We start from the raw sequence: 23,600 nt of genomic DNA, 5'->3' as shown, positions 1-23,600 counted from the left end.
CAAATTTTCGTCCCACCAGCCAACGTCAGGCTCAAGACATAAAACAAGCGCTAATGGGTAGGCAAAACCACACTTTACTAAATAAAGAAAAATACAAAAAGATAGGAGAAGATGAATTGAGACTAATGGTTTACCAATGATTAGAAGTGCAGGTGTTGATGAGGAAACAAGCACCCAGGTATAGTATTTTTCTAAGTTATTTTGGAAAGTTAGAGTGCTTAAGCGCTAAAACCCGAGTTAAAGCACATGTAATAAAAAAATTTGGCTCGAATAGAGCGTTTTAGCGCGTATAAGTGCGCTAAAACACGCGCAGACAGAGAATTTAATTGTGTAAGATAGGTTAGAGCATTTTAGCGCGCTTATAGAATGCTAAAGCGCGCTTAAACCTGCAATCAAGGGAAATCTCTGCCTTTGAGCGCCAAAGTGCTAAAATGTTCAAAGCAAGTACAAATTAGAGTTCGAAAAGCGCGCTAAAGCGCTCTGTTGAGCGCTAAAGTACGCTCATGCATTTAAATCTTCTAATTCTCTGCCAAAGCACGCTTTAATGCGCTATAAGCGCGCTAAAGCGTGCTTCGATGGGCCTAATTTCTAAAAGACCTTTTCTTCCCTCCATTCCCCTCACTTAACACAGATCCCCCCCAATTCTCACTCTCACTCTCACATATATGACACTCATTCTCTTTCTGCCACATCCCCCAAAACACAAGGCGAACAAAGTAGGAGTTCTCCTGCACCCAAGGCAAACAAGGTAAGAGTTCATAATCTCTTTTAGAATTCAAATTTCTAACACTAGGGTAAATACCTTAAATTCCCTCAGTTTTGCACCAAACCCTAAGATTCTTGACAATGTAAATCAAGGTTAGAAAATGGTAATGATAGGTAATGGTGCATGTCGTTAATACTCGAAGAATCAATATGGATAAATTTTGATTGTTGATGTATGATGGGTGCAAGCCTTTTATTAATTCAATCCAATTCTTGCAAAAGAATAATGGTGCACATCTCCTATTCGATGAAATGCTTAAAAGGAAGTTAGGAGGTGTGAATTGTGAATGAAATAGTTCTACAGGAATTGTGTACTTCATAGTTGATTGATGTCTTCCCATTATATAGTAATGAGTTGTGAAATTAAAAGAGGCATATACACAATTTGATATTCTATTTAGATCCATGATTTAGAAAACCAAACTTTAATAAAAAGGTTGGAATTAGGTAAGAACTTGATTACAACAATAGTGATGCAAATAGGGAACTTGTAATTCTTCAATTGTACATTCAAACTTGCAAGCAAGGTAAAAAAATAAATCCTCTCATTAAGAATGACCAGAGTGCAATACATGAGAGATGATTGATATGATTTGGGTGAGAAATCTTAACTTAAGGAATCATGTACCATAATTAACTATGCATGTTAATAACTGCTGATGTATCTTGAGTAACTGAGTTGAGACCTCCTAAAAGATGAAATATAGGAATTTTGTTGTTGAATCTTTTTTTATATATGACTATGGTAATCTTCTGGGTTTCAGGACATGTCGACAAGGAACGAAAACAGCAAAAGACCAAGAGTTACAAAGGCCGGATCCAGTTCTCAACCAGCAGCTGCAGCTGGTTCTGAAGATCACAGATTTAGGTCTCCAGTTCATGCTGACAGGTTCAAGGAAATGACTCAGAAGAAACCCTTCGTTAGAGAAAGGCAATTATTTCTAAAAGAGGGGGAATACCCTGACTTCCTAAACATGTTTATTTCTAGAGGATGGAGACAATTCGACATGGTTCATGTTGAAAGCTCAGAAGAGTTATGCAAGGAGTTCTATGCCAATACCTACACAATTGAGTAGGGAGTAAACAGGGAATACATAGCTATGTAAGAGGAAAGGCAATTAGATATGATTTAACTACTATTCAAGACCTCCTCCGCACAGCCCACCATGACAGAACCACTGAAACCACTTGCAGATTTCAAAAAAAAAAAAAAACAGAATACTATAGAATATGAAAGAGAGGATCCATTTAGAGTGGTTGAATCTGTTCTCCAGGGTATCACAATCCCTGGAGAACACTGGGACCCAACAAAAGATCACAACCGCTCAAAAAGATTATGGTTGAGGCAACTGAATGAAGTGGCCAAAGTTTGGTACCACTTCATTGTCAACAATATTATGCCTACTTCCAACCAGACTGAGGTGGTAGTGAAAAGAGCAGTACTAATCTACACAATCATGAAGGGTTTAAACATAGACCTTCCTCAAATACTAGCAGACAACATATATAATATGGCGCACACAAAAGTGAAGAAAGTTGCCATTGGCCACAGCTCCTTGATCCAGCGTTTATGTCAGGAGGCTAGAGTAGAGGTTCCCATTGAAGGGAAACCAGTGACTATGCATCCACATATGTAGGACCTCCAGCTCCAAAGGGGGAGGCCACCACAACACCACCACAACAGCAAACACGAAGGAGACTGAGATGCGTACCAGGACCTTCCATGCTAACAGAGAGAGCTGGGTCAGGCAGTAGAGAGTCGGTTGACTGCACTAGAGACCCAGGTTGGATTTATTCGGCGTAGGAACAGGTACATGCAACAGAGGCAACAGGATTTCCATACCTATATGAGTGCACAGATGGCATATCTCTGCCTTGGTAGACCAGACAGACCTCCTCTATTTTAGGCAGAGCCATATGATGGATCAGAAGAGGAGGATGTTTTTGATGCTGTTAAGAGGGACACCACTATTTTATAGGCTGTTGCTGACTCGACTGATGATGTGAGGATGACCACCAGGAGGAGGCTAGGGATGATACAGAGAAGATTCCACCGATAGTATGTGACGCTGAGGACGAGCAGATGGATGATTGAGCACACCATTAGCTCACCGTCGAATCCACATTCTGCACTTTTCTTATTTTCTTTTCATTTACTTTTATTTTGCGACTTGATTTGAGACTATAGTTATTTTGATAGGGTGATGAGCTAACCCTGTGACATTCATTTTAATTTCGCTCTAATGACTGATTAATTAGGTTGATTTATGTCGTTTCAGAGAGAGCAACTAGTTATTTTTATTTCTCGACGCAATTTCTTTTTAGACTTAAATCTGTTGTTGAGGACAACAATATTTAAATCTGGGAATGAGGAACGCTCGATTCATCTAAGCACAATTGAGTAAGCCAGAGGAACTTTATGAGCATACACAGAATATCCAGCTAAAATAGGGAACTATCTCAAATTCCTTCTTCTTTGCTTTATCGTAATTCTTTTTGAATTAAATTTTTAATATCTAGTTAGAATATTGAAAAACCTAGAACCCGTCGAAATTGTGAAAATTTAAAAGATTTTTTTACTCAGTGCAATTAAGTGATTTGATTTAGAGTATACTGGTGCACTTACGTAATTTTTGATAATGAGCATCAATTCAATAATTGGCATGATTTATCTAATATATTTTTTAGTAATAAATTTTATTGAGATGAAGAATAGGAAAATTATTGTGCATTTATAGCTGTGAGATTTTTTAGCCTATATGAAATTTTTCATTGAGTGTGCATTTCACTATATGAGAGACTTTAGAACTTGCTTTGTTTCTTGCTCAAAATGGTCTGTGATATATTTTGTGGATATGATTGAGGCATGTTCTTTCTTTAACTAGATGGCCAAATAGCCAACCCTTTTTATATTCCTTTGTTAAGCCCTTTGAGCCTAGACCTGTTGTTTATTGAAAACCTATGAATATGAATAGCCACTTTGCATACAAGTTCTCACCTTAATTGAGATTAAATTTCATATTTGAATTGAGGAATATATGTTAATTGTTGTTACGTAAATTGTTGATGTATGGGAATACTAGTAAAAACGGCAAGGGAAAAAAGGAAGTAAGGTTGGTTAGAACAAAGAGGAAACAAAGAAAAATAAATTTACTCAAAAAAAGAAAAAGGAAAGAAGTGAAAAAATTGAAAAAATTGAAAAGTGAAATGTTCTGAGAAAAGAGAACGATAAAAGAAGAAAGAAAGTTCGAAGGAAGGAGAAAAAGAATGAACTAAAAAGGAGAAGAAAAAAGTGCTTACAAATTGTTAAACAATTACGCTTATTCCTCTTTGAATATGAATTTTAATCTTGGAACTCCTTCTCTAAAATTTTCCTTTCCCTTAACCAAGCCACATTACAACCCTAATGAAGACCTCTTGATTTGCTTGATATATTACAACAACTGTGGAGACCGAGAATATAAGCAAACCTATGATAGTGTTGATTCAGTGGAAGAAGAGTGAAACACAAAACCCTTAAACAGTTGAGTGTGAGTGAATTGAAATCCTAGTGAGGGAGTGTTTCAGAAATTTTTCCTTATTCTTAATCTTAAGAAATATTATTACAACTTTTAAATGATGAATTACGAATCTTGTTGATTGATGTATCATTCATTACAGTCTGAATGCTCTGTAATCATATCTCTGATTGAATCTTTCCTATAAAAACTTCATCCAATTGAGAATTCCAGCTCTAATATTTCCCTTAGTTTATTCTAATTGATTACTGAGGACAACAATATTCAAATCTGGGATTGTTTGATAAACCATTGGTTTACCATGTTTTTAGCTTAATTTATACAAGAATTATATAGTAATTTGCATGGAAATTAGGGTTTTTCATTATAAAATCATAAACATTGGATTTTTAGCTAACATGGTGTAATCTTGCTTAATTTGAAGGTATTTTGACATAAAAGGATGCTTAGTGAAGCAAAGGGATGAAAAGAGATGTTGTAATACCAAAAGAGGACCAAAGAAGGCAAGTTACAAGCAATTCAGGGACTAATGGAGAGCGCTTTAGCACTCTACAGTGCGCTAAAGTGCACTAATGAAGCAAAACAGTCAAAATCCACTGGAAGAATGCGTTTTAACGTGTTACAGAGCACCAGAACATGCTAGCAACAACAAACTTTCCTCTCGAAGAGTGTGCTTTAGCGCTGTGTTGAGCGTTAAAGCGCGCTAAGGGAGATTGTATTAAATTACATAGAGCGCTTAAGCACTCTATTGAGCGCTAAAGTGCACCGATACGTTAAATTTCAGGCCCATATTAGATTCAATATCTCAATTAAGATATGAACAAAGATTTCAGATTTAAAGGGGAATTAAAAGATACAGTTTCATCGCTATAAATAAAGGGTCTTGTAACAAAGAAGGGGGAGTTTTTGGGAAGAATCGAATAATGGAGTCCTATTGCGGAGCAGTGGAGCACTGAAGATTCAAGACAACATCACATCAATGGAGTCTTGGAGAATTATTTTATTTCTAATTGTTTTTTATTTCAATATGCTAGGCTAAGTTTTTATGTAGTTAGGGGAGATGAAACCCAATTGAATATTTACGTTATGAATTAAATATTCTCTGAATTCTTCTCTTTTTATAATCGAATGAATTTATCTGTTTTTCATGCTTTCTATGAGTTTGCTCCTTATAGATTGATTTAGGGGAATTGTATGACAATAGGGATATTGGTGCATGAACCCTGATTTAATAAATTCTTCAAAATCCTTGTGATCTAGGGATAAACATAGGGCAATTGTGCATTCTTCGAATTCTTGATTTTAATGCGTGTTTTCTTAATGAACAACTGGGGAACTAGGATTCTTTCAAGATCACATAGAATTAGGGTAACAAGGATTCTCTCCGATGAACTAGTGCTTGAAAATCAATCCTCGTGGGAACGATCTCGTACTTAGTACACTTTTATTACTTTTATGACCCGTGCACTTGCCGAAGTCGCAACAACGAATGTTATGTTTGTACGACTAGATTAATAGTCATTATGGAAATTAATTCGTATTTCAAATTCTAAATGTAATTGTTATTACATTTGATAGGCTGAAATAATGGTCATTATGACATTAATTCTAATTTTTGGAATATGTGCATAACAAATTTAATAATTTAATGATCGTTATGAAAATTATTTTGATTTCAAATTATCCTCATAAATGATGATTATTATGAATGCTGAAATCTATATTAATAATTAGATCAGTTATTTGGATGATTTAAATCTAGAAAAATAATTTTGAAATACGTGCATAATGAATTTAATATTTTAATGATCGTTATGGAAATTATTTTGATTTCAAATTATCCTCATAAATGATAATTATTATGATTTCTGAAATCTAGACTAATAATTAAATTAGTTATTTGGATGATTTAAATCTAGAAAAATAATTAAGAAAATTTCCTAAGAGAATAGTTTATTTTGCGAGTAATTTGTGGGTCTTCTAAAATGGTCATGTGTTAAACACACGCTGCATACCACAATAATGTATCATGATTGTGTGAAGCACACGCTACCTATCATGATCAGATTTTAGGGCCTTAATGATTTCAAAGTTCAGATAAGCTAAGTAATGCATGTTTATCGGCGCTCTTGTTTACATAGTTTTTGAAATCAAACAAAGGTTACTCTCAATTAAACAATTCCTAGAAATTGGAAAAATTACTTATGTTGAATGGGAGGAGATTTAAATTAAGAAATTAATTTAACCTTCAAACGCATTATAGGACCATTAATAAAATAATCATGTGAGGTCCCAACGGATAAGCGTGATTGGATTTTATTAGCTTGAACCTAAAAAATTATGGGAGGAGATTTAAATTAATTAATTTAACCTTCAGGTGCATTATGGATCTATCAATAAAATAATCATGTGAGGCCCAAACATATAAGCGTGATTGGATTTTATTGGGCCTTAATAATTTCACATTTTTAAAAAAGTATTGTACGACCAATCGTCGGCAATACTAAGTTATTAAAGATAATTTTGAAATTAAATAATGAATTCAACAGAGCTTATGAAAATGCTCAAATAAAAATATTGAATGAGTGAAGGTTTTAAATTAAGTATTTAATTTTAAAACCTGCGGGCTCCGTTTGTGGGTTCATTAATAAAATGGTCATGTGAAACGCCAACGGATAAAAATGAAGGGATTTTGTTTGATTGGACCTTAATAATTTCAAAATTTTCGTAAAGTATTGTACGGTCTAATGTCGATAATTATAACACCTCGCAATTCTATATTAAGTATTAAAATATTAAATGAGTAATTAAGTGAAGGATTAGTGAAAATCTTGAAGATTAGGCCAAAATACAAAGAAAGGGCAAAACGGTAATTAGCCAACACGCAACCCTAGGAAGATAAAAATTGAGTAGAAGGTCTCAGATGGTAAAAATAACCCTAAAAAATGGATTCAGAATGAAAAATTGAGTGGATAGGAAAGTTTTAGAAAAATCAGTGAATAGTGTTTTTACCGGGTAAAAATACCGCGGTACGATTGCACTGTAAAACGTGTCGATTGAGTTTTGAGCTCTAGGTTTCAAATATGAGTTATAAATGGTCTATAGAACTAGGAGATATGATTTCTGATAAAAAATTGATGGAAACAAGTTAGTTTGGGGAAGCGCGCAAACGGGGCGCGCAACAGCTTAAAACAACATTTTCTCCGAACAACCGAAACACTCCGGATTCATATGATCAAGTATAATTAAAGGACAATGGTTAATGTTAAAAATTAGAGTTTCTAAATAAGTTGTGAATTCACGGACGTTTAGAGAAATTCGGATGAGTTTTAAATCGCGTGAGGTGGCGTGGGACCCACCGACTTGAAGCCACTTAAACACTTAAGCCTATTACTATTCATCATCACCATCTCTTCCCTTCTCTCTCATGAAACCCGCTCCTCATAGCCCCACCATAGCCTTTTCCTCCCAAAATTTCATTTCTCCATAACTACACCATTTCTCCACCAAATCAAGTAATCTTTGCTTTAAACTTGATGGAAAACACTTTCTAAACACATTGGTACTAGTTGCAAGCCTTGAATCCAGCTATATTTTGCGAAATTTCCCCCTCAAGGCCGCGGCTCACTTGCTTAGATTTGTGTTCATGGAGCTTCTAGGTGCTCTAATGGTGGAGCCTTGTGCCTTGCATTTGGGTGAGTTTCCTTGTATTTTAAACGGTTGAATCATGTGATTGATTTCATGAACCCTAAAGGGGGATTTTGTGATTGATGTGTTTAGAGAGCTCAATTGGAAAAAGTTTGTACATGAATGTGTCTTAGAATAATGTGTATTAGCTATAAATGCAATAAAAATTATTGAGGAAAAATATGGATTTGTAACTTAGAGAAATTTTAGGTTGTCATGCCTTTGAATTTTGAAAATGTGTTAGGATTTTATTGGTGAGTTGTTGTATGATTATATGTTGATATAATGAGATGGTATGAAGTGTGGAATGGTTAAAAATTGAATGAAAATCCCTTGGGATTGCATAGGTAACAATTCGGCCATTTAGGAAATTTTAGGGATTTGATGTTGTTTGTGACACCCTCCCCTGTATACATCCAAGGGAGTTGTCTGCTAAGCGGATTAGAGTTGAAATGCTAACGAGTAAGTTCTGAAAATTTGGTTTTAAGCCTCCTAAAATTTTTCGTATTCAAATCTGGTCTAAAAATAAACCGTGTGACATTTAGACAAAAATTACATTACTTGCTGAAACATTAATTTTCCTGACAGACCTTGCTGCCTTGTAAAAATCTTATAAAATCGAGTTTTCAAAATTCCATTGTAAAGTTTAGATAATCTGAAACTAGACACGTGGGGCTTCGCGTGCATATAAATTATAAGCAAATCGGAGGTCTGTAGCCCCACGAAACATAACTCGCAAAGTGCTCGCAAAACAGTTTTGAAAACAGCTTTTAAAACGTTAAGAAATTGTTTTTCGCAAAACGTAATCAGAATCTTCCAAAATTCAAACTGACCATAAAACCTTAAAACAGCAGATTAAATCATGTTCCAACAGTAGTCCATGTTCCCCAAAATATTACATCAATATAACAAAGTCAGCTAGCTTCCAACAAATAAAATAGACAACAGCAGGAATTCCAAACAGCAGCAATCAACAACAAATATCCAAAATAATAACGTCATCAAATGGTTTTTTGTCCTCCTGCAATTTTATAAAAATTGAGCTCCAAGAGGGGTGAGAAAAATCCCAGTAGTGTGATAGAAAAACCAGTAATGCAACAGTACTAACTAGATACAGAATAACAAAACAGTCGCATCATCAATTTAATCCGACAAATACTAATAATAATCATAGTGCATATATAACGCCAAAGGGTACGTCTATAACGCCAAACGTGTACGTTCATAGCACTATAATGCACGTACTAACAAGCACAGTGGAGATTCCATAGTGGCTCCTCAAGAGGATTCCAACTGCGACCTATGCGGACTGAAGCCAAGTGTCCCATACCCTGGTACCGGAGGGATGCCTATATGATGCGTGCTCAAACGTATGCTTAATTTTCATAATTATTTTCAGAATTCAGTATGAAATTTATGCATGTATGCTATGATATGGTCCGCACAAAACAAACAGCTAAAATTATGATATGTGTATACATGACTAGATAATAATCAAGATAGCATTTATCCCATGGATTTCCAATATCAAGATGCTGAATATTTTCCAACACAGAATATCCCGCATGTCATGTCCAAGGGCAGAGTATAACGAACATAAAACAGAATGCGAATCCAAAGCATATGAGAGCAACAATTCACAATCCCATAAACTAGCTAGTAGTCACAAAAGGTAATGCCACCTAACACTTACCTCGCGTGCCACAAATAAATTACCAAACGGCAGCGAAATAGTCCACGACCTTAAGGGTATAGCGCACCTAATATACCATTGTACCAAGTCAGAATTTCATACAATTACTCCTATACGTCACAAATAATTTCTAGTCTTCTAGTCCTTATGTCTTAGCCGAGTTATCTTACTTCTAGTGCCAATTATTTTTCTGCCCATAAAGTATTTCATCAACGGTTATCAACTAGAATTTCCCATGGTTCCCACATGCATATCTATTCAGTTTCACCATGCTTTCTTCCCTAACAGATAAGGTATGGTCCCAAGTACGGCGGACTCAACTTCTTCACTCCCATTCTCCTGCCGAGTCCCGATGTGGGTGTGATTCTCAAAAACACGCGGTCTCCCACTTCAAAAGATAAGGGCTTATGACGATTGTTGTAATAACTTTTCTGTCTCGCCTGGGCCTGCTGCATGTTTTCTTTGATCTTCTGCACCTGCTCAGATGTTTCTTGAATCATATCGGGCCCCAAAATACTCCACTCACCAACTTCTACCCAACATAACGGGGATCTGCATTTGCTCCCGTACAATGCTTCATATGGTGCCATTCTGATGCTTGAATGATAACTGTTATTGTAAGCAAACTCTACCAAAGGAAGATACTTATCCCAACTGCCTCCTTGATCTAAGATACAGGCTCACAACATATCCTCCAGAACCTGAATAGTACGTTCAGTTTGACCATCGGTTTGCAGATGATAAGCAGTGCTCAACCTCAAATGGGTTCCGAGAGCTCGCTGAAAAGACTCCCAGAACTTAGAGGTGAACTTGGGATCACGATCACTGACAATACTGGTGGGAACTCCATGCAGCTTCAGAACCTCCTGAAGATAAATTCGGGAAAACTTTTCTGTATTATACGTTGTTCGGACGCTCAAGAAATGGGCTGATTTTGTCAATCGATCAACAATTACCCAGATGGCATCAAATCCTTCTCGCGTCCGAGGAAGTCCGACTACAAAGTCCATGGCAATACTGTCCCATTTCCATTCAACACATGCTTCCCTATTCCTCATAGCAATTTATATATTTTCCTAATTATGTGGGATGTTACATTGTTGGCATGGATTGGTTGATGTATCATGTCTTGAATGGTATTTAGATGGGTTGTGTGGTGGTTTGAAGGTTGAAGGATTGATGAAAAATAATTGAGGTTTTTAAATGCCATAAAGGATCCTAGAGTAAAATATTAGGCAAAACATTGTTTAAAAAACGTAAAGTGAAAAAGGCACTTAGTATGGCCTTTTGGCAACCTAAGGAGGTATAATAAAATGAGAAAGAAAATTTAGAAAAATAAATTGAGAAATAAGCCTAAGAAGGTCGAACCTACAAGGTGTAGGGGTGATTTTTGGTGTTTTTCGTATTTTGATCGAATTGTCGTGTACTGATGATTCGTACATGGTGGTGTAGGTTGCCGTACGTCGATTTGAACCTCGAACCGTGAGTCGGTGGAAATTCCTTGGTCCTGGACCAAGTGGCATTGAGGTAAGTGATTGAATCATGCTTGTATAATTGTTAACTGGCATGTATTCGTATGAGTTTTGAGTAATTGGGAATGCCCTCTGTGTAGGCATTCTGTTGAGTGACGAGCTCGAAGAATATACTGACGTGGAGCTAAGTGAAGAGGCTTATTGAGGTAACCTCTTGGTACTAGGGCTTGTTCCCCTTGTGTGTTCCACCATACCCGTTGAGGGTGATGGTAGGAAATGTATATGAGTAGTGTAGAATAACATGATCATGCATTTATTATGTATGTTACTGGTACACTAGATGTACCAAGTCTCTGACTAGTAGACAGTTTTTGCCTTCGGGCGTTTCGAACTTCCACTAGATAGGTCTCCGAGAGGGAGTTCCAGTTGACCCAGGGTCGTGGTGTGTGATCCGGATTGGAGCACACTAGGAAGTCTCAGGTGTATGTGGATGGGAGGGGTACCTTGGTTAGTTGTTCTTGGAACACGCCTTGGATGAGACCCGTAGGTTTATATGCCAAGCCATTAGGCAGGGCGTTGCATGGTATTGGTAGCTACCATTCCAGCTTCGTCGTATTTTGTATTCCTATATTCCCCAGTTTCTCTAAATCCCTTACTTTATCCCGTTTTTAAAGAGGTTATTTTATATTATTTATATGCATCGAAGTGAGCCATTGGGCGGAGTTTTCTCCAGAACCTCTGGGTTACTGATTTATATTCGTATATCTCACCCCGTCTTGGGGGCTTTATTTCAGGAGGTAGCAGTGGCACAAGAGCGGCGGGCAAGAGGCCCGTAGGATGAGTGTTGGAGAGCATTTCTACTTTTTGCATTTTGATGGCCATGGGGCCTAGGATAGACTTAGGGCATGAACATCCCATATGTATGTAGGATGATTTTCATGTCATATTTGTTCATGCTATTTTTCCTAAGTCTAGGTACATGTTGTATATGTCATTTTAAGCTTTATGTTTCAAGTTGTAATTTAAAGTTATGCATTTGTAAGTTGTAATATGTAATTGAGATGTTGTAATTGTACAATTAATACTTGATGTAATATGATGGAAGGGCTTTAGGCCTATTTTAGGATTATGATTATGTGTATGTTTAGAAAATGCATGTAAATGGACATTGGTGATTGAAATAAGTCAAGGATTAATAAAGTGAGCAATATGATATGAATTTTGTAATAACTTTAAACTGAGTTGGGTTGTAAGTGCCCCAAGGCATTGTTGGTCCTTGTGTGTGCCACCCATTGGTTATTAGGTACATTTGAGGTATTAGAAAACATTTGCAAACTTTGGGATTTTTGTAAAAACAAAAGAAACTCTGGCGAATTTTCTATAGAATTGGCAGAATTTAGGCGAACTTCGGGAGAGCATATCTCCCTCCACAGAGGTCCGATAGGGACGTGCCATACGCCATTTTGAATATTGAGACGTCCTCTATCTTGTGGTAAAGTTTGAGAGAATTCTGGGTTAGAAACCGGCCTGGAGAAGGCAAAGAGTGTAGACTGCCCAATTGCTCACTGCACTTGTGGCAGATCTGGACCAGTTTCGGAAAATTAATTCTCGCTTATTTTCTTGGTCAAACTAAGTGTATGATATATCAAATTGAAGCTTGAGGTGTCTATGGTATCAAAATTTTAGAGCAATTAGGTGAGTTTTGTTTCTGCAGTAATTCGTGGAGTGAAGGATGTTTGGAGCTACTTTGGGGTTGGTTTGCAGTTTTGCTTGTCCAACTTCAAACGGCGATATCCGGAGCAAACGAGATCGAAATGAATCGTGTGATGGCTCATTGGAAAGGTATTTAAGTAAGAAAAAAAGATACCTAAATATGAAGGACTTTTTTGTGCGGAGTGTCCGCAGAAAAATAATAACCGAACCATGTTCGGATGGATGGAAAACGTAAAATCGAGAAATTAGCTAAGTGGGTTTATGGGAACCCCTTAGTGTCTTGTATTGAGTAAAATAAGATATAAAAATAGTTTAAACAAGTATTCCGCAAGAGTTTACAGTTATGGTCACAGCTTTTAATTATTACGCTTTTTATTGTTTTAAATACTCGCGTAATAACGGAAAAAGTTTTTTCGCATTTTTATAAATGAATTGTTGTGATTGTAATTGCACTTAATATCATAATTAATGTTAACAATACTGGTGTATAACGGGCTATTATATTTTATGGTATCAGAGCATTTTTGTAAGGGAACTCTGATAATGCATAACTGTATTTTGTGTTGCATAGCTATCTGTGAACTGTTTATGATTACTGCATATGTGATTCCTCAGTGTGGGTCTGATCAACTCATTCCTTTGTGTTACATGTACAGATATCATGAGTAGGGAACGTGGTCGTCGTGGAACTCGAGGTGCAGGTCGTCTAGTAGCACCAGATCCTATTACTGCAGTTCTAAATGCTCTGCAGGAAGAGACTGCTGCAAATAGAAATATGACTGAGACCCTGATGAAAAATAATCAGGATATGATGCATGCCATCATGAATGAGATGAGGGCGGATAGGGCTCAGAAAAAGAGGGATGATTCTCCTCCACATACGGCTACGGAGACTCACACTCGTACGCCATCTGTTACACCTCACCAGGAGGGGAGTGGTGCTAGTCGTCAGTCTGGTGAGGCTAGTCACCACACTACTGATCCTACTTATATCCCAGAGCCTTCTGTGGATCCTTCTGTTGTTGCTCAGTCGTCTGGGGTTGCTGGGCAAGTATTTGTTGGTACTGATGAACAGAGGCTCATTTCTTTCAGAAAGCATAAACCACCCGCATTTCAGGGGTCAAGGGACCCGAAGGTTGTGACTACCTGGTTGATGGGCATGGAGAAAATACTCCAGGTTATAGGGTGTCAGGATCCCCAGAGATTATTGTATTCTGTCTACATGCTTGAGGGGGATGTCCACGAATGGTGGTATAATGCATCTCGCCCTTTTACTATTCAGGGGGAGGAAATTACTTGGGTTTTATTTGAGAGGCTATTCCATGAAGAGTACTTTCCTAGGGATGTCCGGGAAGCTGAACAGGGTGAGTTTGAGAAATTAGTACAAGGTACCATGACTGTTGATGCTTATGTGGCTAAATTCAATGAATTAGTGAAGTTTGCAAATTATGGGGGTGTGCTGACGAATCCTAAGTTTTTGTCTGCTAAGTTTCAGAGAGGTTTGAATGAGAAAATTGCTAAGAGGATGTCCAATACTGCCGTGAGGAATTTTGCTGATTTAGTGACCCAGTGCAAACGGGTTGAAAATGTTTATAGCAGGTATCCGAAGTCTAGCGCTTCGAGGACATCTGGTCCTCCTGGTAATAATGACAGAGGTGGCTACCATCAGAATAATAATAGAGGTAGGGGGTTGCAGGTAAGGCAGCCTCCGGGTCAGTTCAAGAGGGGTGGTGGTCAGAGGAGCGGATTTAATGACAGGAATTCTAATTCTCGATGTGATAAGTGTAAGAGGTTTCAACAGGGCCCTTGTACTTCGGTTCCAAATGCTTGTTTTAAATGTGGTAAGGTTGGGCATTATGCCAACAATTGTTACAGTAATACTGGGCAGGCTGCGAATCTGCAGGCCTTGTCATCTGTCCCTACGGTTGGGCGTGTCTATACTACCAATTTGCAGCAAACAGATAAGGCACCTAATCTGGTTAAAGGTATAATTTTTATCTCAAATATTGAATTGTCTGTTTTATTTGATTCGCGGGCGACACATTTGTTTGTGGCTGAATATGTTGCAAAAGGATTAGGGTTAAGAGTATCACAGATGTTTCCCCCTATGCGTATTACTACTGCTACAGGAGAGGTTAGTGATTCCTCCTTTATTTGTAAAGATGTTGGGTTTATCTACGAAGGAAGGGGTTACACTATGGATTTGATTATCTTGCCTCTGACCTTTGTCAATTTGATTTTGGGTATGGATTGGCTATCTCAAATCGCGCAATGATTGATTGTTGCGGGAAGAGGTTGATACTAGCACATGAGAGGCCCTTAGTGGGTCCGTTTGTTTTTCTGTCTATGTGTCAAGCTATTAAAGCCTTGAAGGCTGGGGATCAGGGTTATATTTTCTTGGGTGGATTGGTGGGTGGTAAGGAGGTTGAGATTTCTACTATTCCGGTGGTTAATGAGTTTGTGGATGTATTCCCTGATGAGATACTGGAATTTCCACCTGAGAGAGAGATTGAGTTCTCGATTGAATTGTTGCCTGGTGTGGGGCCTATTTCTTTGGCTCCATACCGGATGTCTCCGCTGGAGTTGGCTGAGTTGAAGAAACATATTGAGGAGCTGTCTGCAAAGGATTTTATCAGAACGAGTGTGTCCCCGTGGGGAGCACCAGTAATATTCGTGAAAAAGAAGGATGGAAGCATGAGATTTTGTACTGATTATCGGCAATTGAATAAAGTTACGGTTAAGAACAAGTACCCATTACCACGTATTGATGACTTGTTGGATCAGTTGAGGGGTGCCTGTGTGTTTTCTAAGATTGATCTCTGGTTCGGATACCATCAGATTCAGATTAAGCCAGAGGATGTGCCTAAAACGGCATTTCGTTCTAGATACGGACACTACGAGTATCAGGTGATTCCTTTTGGGCTTACTAATGCCCCGGTAGTGTTCATGGATTATATGAATCGTATCTTCAAACCGTATTTGGACCAGTTTGTAATTGTGTTCATTGATGACATTTTGATATATTCTAAGAGTGAGGAGGAGCATACAGAGCATCTGAGGACTGTTTTGAAGATATTAAAGGATAAAAAGTTGTATGCGAAACCGTCTAAATGTGAATTTTGGTTATCTGAGGTGCAATTTCTGGGTCATGTTATCTCTGCTAGGGGTGTTGCTGTGGATCCAAATAAAATTGATGCGGTAATTGACTGGGAACGACCGAAGACTGTTACTGAGATCCGGAGCTTTCTAGGTCTTGCTGAATATTATCGAATATTTATTGAGGGGTTTTCCACAATGGTACTGCCATTGACCCGATTGACATGAAAGGATACTCCTTTTGTGTGGACCCAGGAATGTGAGAGGTGTTTTCTGGACCTTAAAGAGAAATTGACTACTGCTCCTGTGTTGACCCTCCCCGATCCGGAAGGTGAGTTCGAATTGTACTGTGATGCTTCCAAGAAAGGTTTGGGGTGTGTGTTGATGCAAGAGATGAGAGTGGTTGCTTATGCTCTGAGGCAGTTGAAGCCTCAAGAGGAAAATTATCCGACGCACGACTTGGAGCTTGCTGCTATTGTATTTGCCTTGAAAATCTGGAGGCATTTTTGGTATTTGCTGTATTCAATGATCACAAGAGTTTGAAGTATTTTTTTTATTAGAAAGAGCTGAATATGAGACAGCGGAGATGGGTTGAAATTCTAAAAGACTATGATTTTGAGCTGAAATACCATCCGAGTAAAGCTAATGTGGAGGTAGATGCCTTGAGTAGGAAGTCTGTTAGTGTGTCCCAGCTGATGTTGTGGGATAATGAAGTGATTGAACAATTCCATGATTTGAAATTGACGGATGTCTTTGTAGGCAGGATGGATGAATTTGAGTGTTTCCGGGTGGAAAATGAACTACATGAGAAAATTAAAGAAATGCAGGTACAGAACGACAGTGTTAAGTATTTGAAAGGGCAGAGTGGGATATCTTTGAATGAACAGGGGTTATTATTGTATCAGGGAAGGATTGTTGTGCCCAAGGAGTTAGCAGAGGAGGTAATGACTGAGGCCCCTAAGGGTCAGTATGCTATACACCCAGGTGCCACAAAAATGTATCAAGATCTGAAAACTAAGTTCTGGTGGCCTGGGATGAAGAAGGATGTTGCTGAGTATGTGTCGAGGTGCTTAATTTGTTAGAAAGTCAAGATAGAACATCAGAAACCTGGTGGTTTACTTCAGCCGTTAGATATACCAGAGTGGAAATGGGAGAGCATCTGTATGGATTTTGTTGTTGGTTTGCCTCGGACTCAGGCTGGTCACGATTCGATTTGGGTTATAGTGGACAGGCTTACGAAGTCTGCACATTTTCTGCCAGTGCGAGTGGACTTCTCTATGGAGAAATTAGCAAAGTTATATGTAAAGGAGATTGTAAGGCTCCATGGGATACCAGTTAGCATTGTTAGTGATCGGGACCCGAAATTTACTTCTCGTTTTTGGGGAGCCTTGCAGCAGGCTTTTGGCCCTCAGCTCAGGCTGAGCATTGCGTATCACCCGCAGACTGATGGTCAGACTGAGAGGACCATACAGACACTCGAGGATATGCTGAGAGCTTGCATATTGGAGTAGGGCACTGCTTGGGACAGGTATTTATCACTGGTGGAATTCTCGTATAATAATAGTTTTCACTCCTGTCTGGGCATGGCACCATATGAGGCATTGTATGGACGGAGATGCCGTACTCCTACTTGTTGGACTGAGGTAGGTGATAAAGAGAGATTTGGGCCGGATTTTGTGAAAGAAACTATAGCACAGATTGAAATGATCCGAGAGAAACTAAAACAGGCACAGAATCGGCAGAAAAGTTATTATGATAATAGACACAGACCGCTTGAATTTGAAGAAGGTGATCATGTATTTGTGCGGTTATCTCCAGTTACGGGTGTTGGACGTGCATTGGGCGTGAGGAAGCTGAGCCCTCGGTTTATTGGGTTGTATCAGATAATGAAAAGAGTAGGGTTAGTGGCTTATCAGCTTGCCTTGCCCCCACAATTGTCAAATCTGCACGATGTTTTTCATGTATCGCAGTTGCGGTGCTATATTCCGGATGAATCACATGTGGTGATACCAGATGACATTGAAATTAGAGAAAATTTAAAGACTCCTGTAGGTCCTATTGATGTTCTTGACCGCAGTGAAAAGAGGATTAGAAGCAAAGTTATCCCAATGTTAAAGATTCAGTGGGAAGGACGTACGCCTGAGGAGGCTACTTGGGAACGGGAGGATGAAATTCTCCGGCTGTATCCTAAGTTAGCGGACAGGTATGATTTAATTTTGCAGACAAAATTCTAAATGGTGGGGTGATTATAACACCTCGCAATTCTAAATTAAGTATTAAAATAATAAATGAGTAATTAAGTGAAGGATTAGTGAAAATCCTGAAGATTAGGCCAAAATACAAAGAAAGGGCAAAACGATAATTAGCCAACACGCAACCCTAGGAAGATAAAAATTGAGTAGAAGGTCTCAGATGGTAAGAATAACCCTGGAAATGGATTCAGAACGAAAAATTGAGTGGATAGACAAGTTTCAGAAAAATCAATGAATAGTGTTTTTACCGGTAAAAATACAGCGGTACAATTGCACTGTAAAACGTGCTGATTGAGTTTTGAGCTCTAAGTTTCAAATATGAGTAATAAATGGTCTATAGAACTAGGATATATGATTTTTGATAAAAAAAATTGATGGAAATAAGTTTGTAACATCCCGCAAAAATTAGGAAATCACATAACTTGCAATTAGGGGTGTGAAGCATGCTTGAAATTCGAATTTCAATTGAGGTTTAAAGAGGAATTAAATTAAGTAGGAAAATTATTATTGTTGTATTATAAGCAAGTGTATGTATATGTTTTTAAAAGATTCTAGATACTAGTTAAAAAGGGATAGGATTGCATTTAATTACATTATAGGTAGGGACCCTAATCACTAATTAGAGGGAACATGAAATAATAATTAAAATATATCTATATAATTCATGTGTTAAAGGAACCATTAGGAAGTTAATTAAAGTGTCTTAATGAAGGTGAATGTTGGCCTTGGACTAAAAATCATAAAGCATGAAAATCTTAGTTAATACTTAGAAGTCATATAAAATATTAAGTAGTTGGTTGTATATGAGAGGGGTAAGTTTTTGGACATTTCTTGTTGAGACTCTTCTCCTTGTGGGGCGAAGGCCCAAGATCTATGTAGGAAGACTTGATTCAGCCCATATCTTGCTTATCTTGAAACCTTTAGTTATCTCTCATTAAATCTGAATGCATGAAAATCTATTGGTCAATGGCAACCCCACCACTCTAGAGCCCAACAGGGGTAAAAGACATCTTACTTTTCTTGTAACCTTGGATCAGAAATTGGGACAACTTGTTCCCTCCTAGGCGTAGCGGGAAGGAGCAATCTGCTGACTCCTTTTCTTATTACTTTTGGAATTAAATTCAGCCCCACATTATCCCCTTGATCCTTAATTTTTGAAAGCAAATTCAGCCACATTTCGTTTGCTAGCTCCTCAAGCGCTCATCAAAGGAAACTGTCTTGCATTTGAACTTTTACAACCAATGAATTTATGAAAGAAACCTGTACGAACATCCCATTCTCGGTTTAGAGAAAACCGTCCCTATCTCTATTACTTCCCTTGTGCGCTGAATAGAGGGGATCAAAATTAAGTTACTGAACCTTGATTCCTATAGTAGCCGATGTCATTCCCTACTCTTCTCACTTCATGCGCCAAAAAGAAGCACCAACAAAAATAAGAGGATGCTCCTCCTTCAACTCAGAATTTAATCCAACCTGGTCCTTCTCATTTACACACTCAAATCGTGAACTCTCAGGGAGAAAAACAGAATACTTGAACACATTCTTCTTTCTAGTTCAGCCGTGTAACCATTAGCAAGGAGGCTGAAGCTCAACACCCTTTCCCTTCCTCTTGTGCGCACAACCCACTTCAAGTAAGAGAAGGTAAGGTATTCTTCGCTGCCCTCTAGTTTCCCCTACTTGGATCGATTTCTGATCAAGCCTTTCTTTTGTTGGACCATGGTTCTGCCTTGTTGGAGTCACTCATTCCCTGCATGCAGCTGGTTCCTACGTTTTGGGGCAGTGGAGAGTGAAGTGGTTGCCCTTCACTCGAATGGATGACCCTTGGATGCAGCCAAGAAGTTAAATTTGAGTCCCAAGCTTTCCCTTCCTTCTCTGTTTCGGTCCCCCTTGCATGTAAGAGAGAGATATATGTCTTTATTTTTTTTTATTCCCTTCCCTTTGTTTTGTTCAACCACTGCATGTGTGATTTGGAAGATTAAATTTTTGTCTATTACATTCCCTTGCTTCTGCTCACTTGAACAACCGCCATTTTAATGCATGTATATCTGAAAACTGTTTTACAAGCTTGGAGCATGAATCACCATGAATTTTGGAGCTGTCCTTGGATTAAGAAAATAGGTTAGGCCTTGCATGTGCTCTAATAATCGAAGTCAGCATGTTAACAGGCTAATCACTAATACTTAAGTGATGTTGGTAGGAGTTGTTAAGGAAAAGATTATAATCACTTGTTTGGAGTCAAAAGACCGATTCAGTTTATATGGTGGACCTTGGGAAATTTCAAGTGTTAGCAATTAGTGAATTAGATTAAGGAATTTTATCTTGATTGTATTGATAATTTTGTAGACAGCATGTAACGGTCCAATAACGCACCCTTGAGCTTGAGAGAAAAGGTCATGTTGATAATTGACCTTTATGCACCTAGTTACTAGCCTAAAACCGAACCTGCATGTGTAGGTTCCCTTGGAAGTGTTGTCACTTGTTAACGAATGTTAGGATAAAATGTAGGCAGAAAAATAATAAGCAATTGAAGCATTAAATCTGGTTGGCACCAAACTGTGTATGTACCATAGCGTGTGTAGACAGCTTGAATTATGCCCCTTTAATGACCCCTAAACCGTATAGGTAATGTATGTACATGATAAATTAGTAGCCTCTAGTAGATGGTCATAAAAACCAGGGTACATGCATAAGGAATTTAAAGTTACGATACTAATTAACATTGGAAGAAAAATTAAAGCAATCAAGTAAGGAATTAATTTAGTATTTGAAGCTTGGCATTTCAGTTAAAACTTTAGGAATTGGCAGTGTGGAAAGTACATTTGATGTATAGTAAATAATAAAACGAAATTCTGATTTGGTAATTGATTAATTAGGTGCAAAGACCTCTAAGCCTCGGGAAACTCTATGTGATGTATATGGTGACATGAAATAAATTCTGATTGGATATATATATATATATATCTATTTGATTAGGTGCGCAAGATCCTAGCTCATTGGACTGTTTGATCGATATTTGGCTGTTTGATTGATGCTTGGATTCACAAGGTATGTGTTTGGTGGTGAGACCTACTGTGACTATTAGCTAGAGTTTGAAATTTTGAACTGATGCTCACATGTGCCTTATGATTGGTATTCTGTTATATGATATATGTATTCTGCTTTGGACTTGTCTTGATGGAAAATTCTGCCTATGGAAGTATTTGTTATTCGGCATCTTGGTATTAAATATACAAGAGATATATGCTATTATGATTATGATCTAGTCATGCATATGCACATCATGTTTCATTTGTTTCTGTTTGTGTGTGGGTCAAGCATGTCATTGCATACGACATTATGCATTCATCTTGGAAACCGAAGTAGATAATAAAAGTAAGCATACGTTTGAGCACGCATCATATAGGTATCCCTCCGGTACCAGGGTATGGTACACTTGGCTTCAGTCCGCATAGGTCGCAATTGGAACCCTCTTGAGGAGCCACTATGGGATCTCCACTATGCTTGTTAGTACGTGCACGACGGTGCTATGATCGTACACCTTTGGCGTTATATACGCATCTTGATTAGTATTCTGGCGTTATATATGCAATATGATTAGTACTTTGGCGTTATATACACGCTATGATTATTTGTTAGCATCTGTCCGGAAAATTAAATGTTGATGCGACTGTTTTGGAATTTTTTGCCTAGTCTAATATTGTTGTTGTACTGGTTTTATTGCCACACTACTGAGATTTTTCGCACCCCTACGGGGGCTCAATTTTCATAAATTGCAGGAGAACTTAGAAGCTTGTGAAGAAGTATTTGATGACATGATTTCATGGAACTGTTATGTTTAAGTTTTGCTGCCTGGGAAATCCTGCTGTTTAATTGATGTTACTGTTGGGTGTATATTGTATGTTCTGTCTTGATGTAGCCTTTGAGATTGGCATTTTATGATGTATAATTTGTTTTGACAAGAGTTGTGACATGATTTTTATATTCCGTCTGACTTAGGTGATTCTAGAAGTTAAAATGTCAAACCAAAATTCTGCTGTATTTAAATTCGGATTTTTGAACTATTTTTGAGAGCACTCTGCGAGTTGTCGTTCTAGGGCTACAAACCTCCGAATGAGGTATAATTTATATGTATGTAAATCCCCAGTTGTGTACTTTCAGATTATATATACCTTACAATGAAATTATGAGTTTCTGATTTACTACGATTTTTACAAGTCAGGAGGCTTTTAGAAAAATACACTAGATTTTTGAGTACTTTACGAGTTCTGTTTCATGGGGCTATTCTCGTCCGATTTGCTTATAATTTATATGTACGCGTAGCCCCAGATTTCTAGTTTCCTTGCGTCAAAGAATATTTTTTTAAGCTGTTGATTTCGAATTTATATTATTTTTACAAGACAGGCTGTTTTCAGGAAATCAGAGTTACGCAGCGGAAGCCTTTTAAAAATTTATTTGTTGTTTTTACCTTTCAAAGTCAGTTTTCTAGGCCAGTTCTTCTATTTGATAATATGAAAAAGTTTTTACTGAACAAGAATTTCACTCATTAACATTTCGACTCTAATCCGCTTAGCAGACAACTCCCTTGGACGCGTACAGGGGAGGGTGTCACACTAATTGGTATCAGAGCAGTTTTGATTCAAGGTGTTTGTGTATGATTGCTGCATTGGTTGCTGTTTGTTAATCATTTCTGCTTGTATATGTTTGTTTAATCATTGTTGTTTGAATTTAGTTGTTGAACTGTATGCTGGATGCCGGATGTTAGAATTAAACTATTGGACTGTCTGAATTATGATTGGCACGTGCTGAATTATTCTGTTAAATTGTGAAATTTAGTATAATTGAAATATTAGAATTATCATGAGATATTCTGAAGTCACTTTGTGGCATTGATTACTTAAAGCAGTTTGAAATTTATTACTTAGAGCAGTGTTGAGTCCTGAGAATTTTGTAAAGTACTGCTTGAATTTCTGAAAGGTAGACTGTATTGTATAGATTTACCTTGTTGTTGACTTGATAAGTAGAGGGCAGTTGTACAGTAATAAGTGTAGTCTGGTTGAGAAATTGAGTTTGACCTGTTCTATTGATTGACTGGTTTGCTGTTGATATTATTGATGTTGTTCAGGTTGCTGTATATTGTGTTCTGTTTTATTATATGCCCTGTTCGGTTGTGCTGTCCATATTATGCATTGAAATATTTGATTGGAAATGGTTGTTGTCACTAAATTGTGCAAGAATTGTCTGTTTGTACTATGTTGCAGTTGAATTGAAATGTTTGAGTTGTCTAGTTGTATAATTATTTATTTACGATTCTGTCTTGAAGTGGGCACCGTGTCTCAATCTTGAAACTATTGTCGTGTATGTCATGCAGTGAGTTGGATCTGCTCATTGCTTGGCATTACGAAAG

The 23,600-nt window shown here is 37.7% G+C and overlaps 1 protein-coding gene and 1 long non-coding RNA gene across 2 annotated transcripts; both read left to right on the top strand.

Annotated features, from left to right (window-relative positions):
* The first annotated feature begins 13,671 nt into the window (after positions 1–13,671).
* Positions 13,672–16,716, top strand: LOC133297078 (uncharacterized). The gene is made up of 3 exons (XM_061496143.1): positions 13,672–13,809; positions 13,879–14,447; positions 16,704–16,716. Exons 1-3 carry the CDS (start codon positions 13,672–13,674, stop codon positions 16,714–16,716), a joined length of 720 nt encoding a protein of 239 aa, XP_061352127.1.
* Positions 16,717–19,543: 2,827 nt separating this feature from the next.
* On the top strand, positions 19,544–22,189 carry LOC133297075 (uncharacterized). The gene is made up of 3 exons (XR_009749601.1): positions 19,544–20,089; positions 21,170–21,241; positions 21,973–22,189. It is a non-coding gene; the product is annotated as an uncharacterized LOC133297075 (long non-coding RNA).
* Positions 22,190–23,600: the final 1,411 nt, after the last annotated feature.

Source organism: Gastrolobium bilobum, unplaced genomic scaffold, assembly GCF_033153095.1.
Source record: "Gastrolobium bilobum isolate Gb01-03AN ecotype WA unplaced genomic scaffold, APGP_CSIRO_Gbil_v1 utg26586, whole genome shotgun sequence".
Taxonomy (NCBI): Eukaryota; Viridiplantae; Streptophyta; class Magnoliopsida; order Fabales; family Fabaceae; genus Gastrolobium; species Gastrolobium bilobum.
Note: the sequence above shows the minus strand (reverse complement) of the source record. Positions and strands in the feature narration are given on the sequence as shown.

What these genes read in the sequence shown, in the direction of transcription:
- LOC133297078 (XM_061496143.1), top strand. Translation starts at nt 13,672, where the DNA reads ATGAATGAGATGAGGGCGGATAGGGCTCAGAAAAAGAGGGATGATTCT. An exon ending in CTAGTCGTCAGTCTGGTGAG is followed by an intron (nt 13,810 to 13,878) that starts GCTAGTCACCAC and finishes GTTGTTGCTCAG; the next exon opens with TCGTCTGGGGTTGCTGGGCA.